The following is a 9,967-nucleotide window of genomic DNA, read 5'->3' as shown; positions in this document are numbered from 1 at the left end:
AAGACAATTTTTTTTTTCTATTTAGTTGCTGCCATTAAAAGTTTGATAACACACATGCATTTGAAGAAACATTTGAAGTTTTAAATCTATTGTAAATCTACATCTGGATCGGTTCAGTATATGCGTCATTTTCTAAAATTAGAAGGTGGAAATACCGTAGAAATATAAACAAACCATGACAAATCATTGCTGAGTTGGCTATTTCAAAGGTAGGAATACATTTTCCAAGAGAGAAGAAAACGGTGTAATATATTTTTACACAAGTAAGTAATTTTGTGAGATAATCTTTATATTATCTTTATTACCAAGGGTAGACATTTTGCCATAGAAAAATATATAAGAATGTGTTATGGAAATGAAACGTTGTACATGTATGCATTGTTTTAATAACAAAAAACTTAAGATTTTTCAAACTAAAAAAATTGTATACTTAAAAAAATGTTGATAAAAATATAGGAATAAACATATTGTGTAAAGGTCACAGATAGTAATTCGAAACAGGCTTGGAAAAAGAAAATGAAAGTTGGTGTTTCTGCGAAACACACCGATATAATGATTTAAAAACAAAGCATCTATTATATTTGCAGTTCGTGAAAAATGACTGAAAAGTCAGATTTTGCTCCCAAGACACCAAAAAGTAGCTACAAACAGTTAGATGAACTGGCACAAAAAAACCGGACAGTGGTAAGTAAAGTCTTATCTATGCATTTTTTGCAAATTATACCGTTTGTTCCCCTCATATATATAGATTTCTAATTGTTTTCTGAGTGATCAATCTTTGAAAATTAGGTGTGTTTATTTCGTGATGATTATAACTAATGTAAATTTCGCCAAGTGAAAGTTTAAGTGTATAGCTAACCATCTCTCGCGGCTGTCTTTGTGGCTGACGTCAGTGAGCGGGAACTATGGAAATAAAAACAGAATGCTATAATAGACAATATTTGTACCTATATTTACTTTTTTATTTCACATATAAACGTAAGTATAAGAAATCTATGTCTTGTTTGTTGAGTATGCCAGGGACATCAACGACAGTTGGAAACATATGGAATAATGCAAATTATCGCGTTTCCAGCAAAGTAGAAGTGATTTCTTATATATATATATATATATATATATATATATATATATATATATATATATATATATATATATATATATATATATATATATATATATATATATATATATAATGAAACATGTCAAGTTGAAAGGAGATTTAAAAAACTTAAATTCCGAACTTTAATTTTCATTTCTATTTCAAATCATGCGTATGACCATGATGGTTATTTTATATTTTTCTTTCTTTAAGTAAAATAGTAAAATGTTTCTTGAGGAATTTATTTGCAGATTTGACAAACATAAAAAACCCCGGATATTTTAATTTTCCTGAAATCATTTATTGAAACAATAGATTGTCTACCTGACTCTTTCTGACATATTTATTGTTTCTATAGCAAACACTAATAAACACCAAAACTTTTAGCTTTAGAATATTTCATTTAATTAAAAACAATTTTTCATTTTTGCTGAAAAAAATAAAGTCATTGTCTTTATATTAGTCTACTGATATTGACATCAATAGTAACAAGAGACTTCTATTCAATAATTGAATCACTTGGTGGAGGATAGTACCTTAATCACTCATAAATGAGTTTTTGAGCTGTGTTTTTATGCATGATTGTTCCTCATTAACAATGGTTGGATGTTTGATCCGTAGTGTCATAAAAAAGTCCTATTAAAATTGCCCACATAAAAGTAATAGTCGAATATTGAAATAAGATGTTAAGAAATAACTTTTCTGTTTTCATCAAAATATATGACAAGGCATATTTTCAGATTTTCAGTAAATTTGACCAACACCCGGAGGGATTCCTTGCTTCCTTAACTCTAGGAGAAGAAGTGTACACTGGGATTGGTAGCAATAAAACAACAGCAAAAGATAAAGCAGCGGAAGCGGCATTAGAAATCTGGAGTACGAAAATAACCCCAGAAAAAAAGCAAGACAAAACACCTGTTACGAAACTAAATGAACTTTGTCAGCAAAATAGGAATGTATGTTAATAGGATTGTATGTTATTTTGGTTGGAACGTCATGTTACAGTTGTGACAAAAAATATCAAAAGATCAATTTATAAATGCGTAATATTTTTTTGCCAAGACACTGCATTCCTGCACGCGTTTTCAAACCGTAAATAAAAACTATATGAAAGTTTTATTTCTAATTTTTCTATTATGATGTTATAAAGTTATATGGAACATTATAATCATGAACTAATTTTATGGTATTCTCTTTTCTTGAAAATAAATCATGAAATTTCAATGATCAATGAACATCAGCAAAAATAAATGAAAGGAAAGCAAATCTATATTGAAAGCGAGTTCATCAATTTAGTTTTTTAGTGTAACAGGATGTTATACGATTAAAAAAGTAAAAGTCTAATTGTAGATAAAACACAGGTATGAAGAGCTTGACAAAGATGCGGACGATTTCGTCTTCAGAGTTTTGATTATGCTCGAAAATGAGGAAGGAAAAGTGGAAACGGAAGAGGAACATAAAGGAAAAGGAAGATCTAAGAAGGATGCTAAACAAAACTCTGCTTCTATGGCTCTACAGAGAAGTTATATACTACAGTCCTTCACAGGAGTTGTACCGGTTGTGAAGAATGATACATGTTAGAATGATAAGTAAAATTTTTCTGCTCCCCCCCCCCTTTTTTAACATCAAAATATATTATTATAAATATATTTATCTCTCAAAGGCATGAAGATCCCTGTTTCATGTTCTCAGGCATAAACAAGTATAAGTTGAGGGAAAAAAAATGTTATTTAGAGAAAAAAATAAAATTCAATGCAGAAGGAATAGATCATGCAGGAAAAATACAACTGCGCATTTACAGCATCAATTTTGCCATGTAGAGTAATATAAATATGTCCATAAGATACGAATGACTAAGGTTTATTTGTAATTCTTCATCAAAATAAATGTACTAATTTTCTTTGGTCTGAACCAATCATAAAACTATGATGAAAGGGGAGATAATTTTCAGATTTTCTTAATACACATAACTGCTACCTATTGTACACTTGTTATCTCTTGTAGCATGATATGAAGTGTTGATTCGTCCTATCAAATTAACAGCTTAACAAAGTTCATAAATTCTAGTTCATTCTTTACACCACCTGGGTTAAATGGTGATAGTAAAAAGAAAGTGAAAGTATTTTTTTTTAATTCTACCAAATTGGTAAAAGTTACAGTAAAAGAAAGAAAAAATTCAATACATGAAAGGACAAAAAAAATGAGGTCAGTGTCAATATAAATCATTAATGCTATTTAGATTTCAAGATAAACCTTTCTGAAAAATCATTTAACATTATTATTTTCTACATGTATAACCATATCTTTATAATGAATACTAACCTTTTATCTTTTTTGAAATGAAAATTTTGTTGATTGTTGTATCTTTTTTCCCGTATTAAATCCTCTGATAATAGTCTACATTCGAAAAAATAGTATTTGGTGGGGGTATTTCTTGTATTTCATGTAGTCAGGTCTAACAAGTTACGGATGTCATTGCTATTGTGCAATGAAATAAGTTTTCATATTCATCTTTGGTTAATTTTCATGACCTTGAAAGTAAATAAACTAATTTAAGATAAAACTTTCCTTGTACTCGGATGCTATTATATAAATCAATAGGGTTTTATATCTGATATAATCTTGTGACTTCATTAATGAATTCCATAACCAGTACGTTTTGCTAACGTTATGTCATCTGTTGTTAGTCTACCTACATGTACTCATTTAAGACATTTTTTTATTTTTGCATGTACTCTGATAGCAAAATGGGAACATTCTCACAGACAAAAAATATCAGAATTTTATTTTGATTGATGAGAATCTCTCCAATAAAAACTTTTAGGGTTTTAGGGTTGAAATGTAAGGTCGGTCAGGCAACCGGGAAAAGAGTATTTTGTTTGTCCTATATATATATTTATCAAATTTACAAGAAAAATGGGAATAAAAAGAGAATTTCGTCCTCTGACGTCTTGTCTATTTTTGTTGCCTTTTGCATGATTCTATCTCATAGCAAATACCGGTATGCCCAATCCTGAATTTAACTTTTTTGAGAGAAAAAATATCACTTGAATATTTTTTAAAGGTTTTTCTCCAGTTGGACGATTGTATGAATGTAGACCGAGGCAGACTGGCTATGTTCTCATTGTGTATTTCAGCATAGAAAGAGATTGTAAGTACAGGCTATTATACATGTAGATAAACTACAAGTGTAAAATAGAAACATCAATCTCTTCTGAGTGGAGCGGTTCATATCTAATCTGTACATCAATAATCTTGTGGTTTCTAAAATCAGACAATGTTCTGGAATATATTTCACTTTTTTAATATTTGTGAATATTTTATTCTAAAGGTACAGTGTGGCATACTATTTATATATAGGTAAAAGTCAAATTAGTTCAATTATATCAATTTAGTTTTATCGCATCAGTCCACGAACTTTTTGATAACCCCTCGTATGTATATATTTTCCCATTTTACAAATATAATTTTACTTCAACAAAATATTAGGCAAATGAAGAATAATGAGCACATTCATTAGATACAATGTATATAAGTGTGGTCAAAAAGTATTTTATCATTTTATCCAGGGGCAGATGTAGACGTAGACAACATTAAAAGATTCATGGAAAACACATTAAGATTTCGAATTGAGGTAGTAAAAGATCCAACTAAAGATGAATTAATCAAAGTACTAGAAGCCACATACAGACATCTAAACGACCACTCAAGTGCTTATTACTGTTTCACTTTTTTCCTCATGGGTCACGGAAGTCAGGTAAGAAAGATCCAGCTAACAAACTTACACCAGCATTAATGCGCAAAGAGAAACAAAAGCTTAGCATGTTGATTTTTTGTAAAAATCAGAAGATACTAGACAGATTAAAACGCATCTTCCTAAATCGCTGATATTCAAATAAAGTTTAACCATCCTATTCACTTTAATGGTGTGCTGAAGTGTGAAGTAGATTTGCACGTCTCTCCCTAGTCTTTTAACAAGGAACTAATAGTTGAGTGAATACTATGGATATCAAGCCTAAATGTATTGAAATTATTTATAGGTCAAAATATCTTTTAAAACATGGTTAGTTTTTACACCACTAAAATGACTGTTTTATAGTGAACATTATCAAAAGTAAGAAAAGTATTTGTTACTTTGTATATATTCTGGTGTTTTGTAGTTTGGAGTAAGGACAGCTGACAAGGGGAAAAAGAAAATGACAATCAGTGTTGACGAAATTTTAGAATACTTCAAAAATAACAAAATGCCTGAATTTACTGGTGAGGTTATGATCCAACATGACATTAACATTTTTGTTTAGAATCTCAATTTTGTTTACAATGTCATATTTTGCAAGTGGCTTAGTTCCTTTGTAAAATGTTTTAAAAATTGTATTGAATTGAATGAATTTTGTTTCCACTCCAGGAAAACCCAAAATGTTTTTCCTCCAGTGTTGTCGAGGGGAGTCACTTCAGGAGACCTTAATACAGCCCGACACTGATGAAGAGGATAGTGATAAAATCAGGGTACCGACTGATGGAGATATTCTTATTGCTCATGCTACAACTGAAGGTGAGTATCAATTTTATCATTATATTACTGTAGCGGAGCAGCAATCAAGACAAGGTTTTGAAATCAGTGTGATATTTATTACAAGGATTATATACTAGTACCAGATTCTTCAAAACAATTTAAAATGTACATTAACTAAAGTTGATATCACACATAATCAGCAGAATCTATTGTCATCATAAAATCAGATAATTACTACATATTAATTAGATCATACAATAATAAATATTGACACAGGTCAATGAGTTATATCTCTTGACTTTAAATACAAATATTTCTCTTTATATATTCACTTCATATAGTGGATAATAAATATTTACAATATACATGTACATATACATTGTAGCTACATACCAAACTATGGGTATGAATCCATCTCTAATATATTTCTCATACAGTGTATATGTCTTGCTATGGATTTAATATCTACAATTCATAAATAACATTTAAATACACTATATAATATTATTCTTTTGTGTCATAAAATACATTTCAATACAAAGTTTAAAATCAACTAGTTCATCAGCTTTGACAAACTTAAATAATTTAATAAATTCTCTCACATGCCACTTTTCATTCATACAATTATTAATATGAAAGTATTAATGTGAAATAAGAATGTCAAAAAGTCAACTTACTGTCAGTGGTCTATAAAATACTCCAAATATCAAAAATACAACTTTACACACTGACTGCTCCTAGGCTAGTAATTAACTGGACACTCTGGACAAAGGGGGTTAAAGGTTTTGGCGGGAAAATATTAACCAATGGCTATTTTACTTATTTACTTATTCAAGGTTAAGAGTTAAACTGTAATTTTAGAACTCTAGAGATTTCTAGACTTTAATTAGAGTTAGTTGTTATAAATTTATTTAAATGTTTAATATTTAAATAAAACATTTTTATTTTAAATCAAATGTTTTATTGAAAGTTATTTCATAACTTTCAATGTCATCTGAAAGAAAATTGTTGTTAATTAAAATCAATATAAAATCATGACTATTACATTACAAATGAATTTGGCACTATTAAAATACTGAATGACATAGTAACATGAATATTATACCTTTAATTTGAATGTTTGCATGCACTTTGATTTTTGACAAATCAAAGCTTGCAACAAGAATAAAGAAATGGTTTTTGGGATATTTTTACGTACATGAAAAGGAAATTCTGTCATTCATTTGCCTGTAACATCAGTGTGTGTTTTTTTTTTTTTTATATTTTTGCTTTCAGGCTATAAAGCCTATAGATTTAAAGACATTGGATCTATTTTCATCTTTAACTGTATCAAAACCTTTGAAGATAGCTACACAACAATGCATCTAGAAGATATGATGATAGATGTAAAAGCCGTTATCGCTCTTGATCCAAGATGGCGCCGAACAAAAGAGCATGCTCAGATGCCTTGTACATGGAGCACATTGACAAGAAGATTCTACTTTTTACCCACCGATAGATGAGATGTACTTTTATCTAGTGTGAAGTTTCAATCTTTCAAACACTGGTCCTCATCTGTGTATTTTTACGAATTATTAAAATTGTTATAGTTATCAAATTATTGCGAAATATTTATCCGATATTTTAATGCATTTATTAATTTATATAAGGAATGGAACCTTATTGAATATATATATTTAACTGTAAACTTATTTTTGTAAGTAAAAACGATTAACGTTTTTTCTATCGTCATTTAATTTGCTACTTACTCCGATACTAAATGCAGATCTGACCAGCTAACAAGATTAATACAATATAAATGAACATCTTTATCTTTGGTATTGATGGGATTAATTAGTTATAAATATACAACACAGGTTTTTAAGAAAGAAAAAGAAATCATTGTTGAATATTTTATTTACTTGTTTTATTTAAGGAATGAATTTAATAGCTACCGAAGTTAAATTCTATAACTTATACTAAAAATGCGTAAACTGTTCCTACCTAAGTTATACAAGTATAACCCGGGTAGCTATCAAATTTATTCCTTGTAATTTAATTTTCAATATTTAAATGTAAAAAAAAGACAATTTCCCTTAAAAAATATTTTGAAGAAGATTTAAATGTAATATCAAGCGGATTTACGTTTTTGACGCAAGTCATTCTGACGTACGCAACACAGATTATACAATGTAAATGAATTTTGTATCAAATCGGGTAGCGCATTATATTACAACCATAATTAAATTATTTTTAAGTGTAATTTTAAAATATGTTATTGATGAATAGATATCTAAATATCTAAATAAACAGAAATGTAATTAAAGTACAATTAAATCAAATAGTAAATAAGTAACAAATGTCAACTTGACCTATTTTATAGCTTTATTATTTGGTATTACACATACTGTAGATAAATATGATAGCATATTCATCTTAAAGCGATAACAATTACCATCACTCGATTAAATTTGTGTACAAATGTAAGAAAATTCATGCGTAGTTGGTTTAAAGTTGTACACCTGACACCATGGAAAGTATTGCTATACAAAAATGACTAAGAAAGAAAATGATGTAGAGCACTGATAACGAATCGGGAGATTATTTTTAAAATGTAGAGAATTTAAATGAATGCATAGTTTGATGTTTACGATTGATTTTCTTTATAAGTGTTTTAATCCTTCTTAATCTAACTGCTCGAAACATCGGGAAGAGAGATTGTTGTTGTGTTTCGAGGGGTATTATCTAAAAAAAAAAAATAAAAAAAAAAAAAAAATAAATAAATAATAATAATAAAAAAAATAAAAATAAAAGGGACGACTTGTTGCCTTAAAATATCTCCCAATCTTTCATATTAACTAGGTATAGGCATATTGACCAAGCAATAAAATAGGATATTTTTTATAGCTTAAAAGAGGAGTATTACAAAATAGTAGAAAAAACATTAAATATATAATTAAAAAAAAAAAAATCGTTATTATAATTATAAACAACCTAACGTTATTATATTGAAGCAAAAATATGAAATGTATTAATTAGCATGTAAATATTTAGTTTTGTATAACTCAAGGATTGAAAATTATGTAAAGTACTTGAAACATTATTGAAAAGTAATTTAAAAAACAAACTTCTTAAAAATTATTATTAATAAAATTACAACAACAAGTGATTGAAAGAAATGGTACATAACAAATTATTACTAATTACTTTAAAAAAATGTAATTTTTTACATTCATTTTTCAATATGCCAATCCCTGCCAAACTGGGTATGATCGTAAATGCTTTCAGTTATATGTCACTGCTCTTCTCGTCTTGTAAACGTGGAATAACTGGATTCACTTTCAATTTGTAGATGATTATAAGTATCCTCATCTATTTTTTTTCTAGGAATTGCTTCTCTGAGAAGATTATATTGGATCTCTTCTTCACCAGTTAATACATCTTCTTCCTTTATTTTGCCATTATCAGCTAATTCATAAGTATATGCCCCAAAGGAGCTTCGAATGTTCTTTGTCACTGAATACCTTTTATTTGAAGTTCCCTCGTTTATGTTATCTCCTAGCGATGACATTGAGTCTATCACGGGTCTTGTTTTCTGAACTAAGCTTTTCTTTCTGCAGGAAATGAAATAATAAATAACATTTACATTCCCTAAAATAAGAATGCTAACATGAAATCTACTGATTCCATTGCACCTAAAAAATACCACAATTTGAATGACTCTAAACAAAGAAATAAGTATATTTTCAATTTGTTTACGTCTATCTCCAATAAACATATGTAATTTGTTTACTGTTGCATTTTTTTTTACTTTGCAGTTCTATAATTTTTTTTTATTCTCATGTTGGATACATGTATATGATACACTGTACCTGATGGATCTGATGACTACGCAGATAAGAAAAGCTGTAACTACTAGGCTAAATATAGGAACACCAATGAAAGTCAAGGCTGTGAACTCTTTATTATCAACTAACATGTAAATAAAAAATCAGTCATGAAATACGAATATTTTAATGATCAAATGTTGTGTCCTTAAATTTACCATTTTTTTTTCGTTTTATGGCAATTATATCAAGAAAGAAAACGTATACACAAGCATAGAACTTTAAAGTTATTACTCGTATTAAAGGAATATTACCCGAACCTCTGATAATTCCTGTAAGATTTCTATTACGACAAATGACTAATGAAAGTAGATTACATATTAGTATTTCTTTTATTATAAGTAAATGTTTTTGGTTTACAAGTTGGTTCACGAATCCTGTTATTTTTTCCTGTTTACTGTTTAAAGTACATAAAACATGAGGTGCTACTGTTGCTCAAAACATTAAACACCTCTTTTTTTGTTTGGTACATAAAATTCCCTCATAACA

General features: G+C 28.5%; 1 protein-coding gene across 1 annotated transcript; it reads left to right on the top strand.

Annotated features, from left to right (window-relative positions):
- Positions 1 to 224: 224 nt before the first annotated feature.
- LOC133194663 (caspase-3-like) lies at positions 225 to 7,258 on the top strand. Its single transcript, XM_061330568.1, has 9 exons — positions 225 to 263; positions 588 to 684; positions 1,840 to 2,055; positions 2,450 to 2,675; positions 4,164 to 4,250; positions 4,669 to 4,856; positions 5,260 to 5,359; positions 5,505 to 5,651; positions 6,888 to 7,258. Exons 2-9 carry the CDS (start codon positions 598 to 600, stop codon positions 7,112 to 7,114), a joined length of 1,278 nt encoding a protein of 425 aa, XP_061186552.1. The 5' UTR covers positions 225 to 263; positions 588 to 597; the 3' UTR covers positions 7,115 to 7,258.
- The last annotated feature ends 2,709 nt before the right edge of the window (positions 7,259 to 9,967 follow it).

The sequence above is a fragment of the Saccostrea echinata genome, unplaced genomic scaffold, assembly GCF_033153115.1.
Source record: "Saccostrea echinata isolate AGI-Se365-2 ecotype Australia unplaced genomic scaffold, CSIRO_AGI_Sech_v1 ptg000029l, whole genome shotgun sequence".
Classification (NCBI taxonomy): domain Eukaryota; kingdom Metazoa; phylum Mollusca; class Bivalvia; order Ostreida; family Ostreidae; genus Saccostrea; species Saccostrea echinata.
This window is presented reverse-complemented; position numbering and strand designations above follow the sequence as displayed.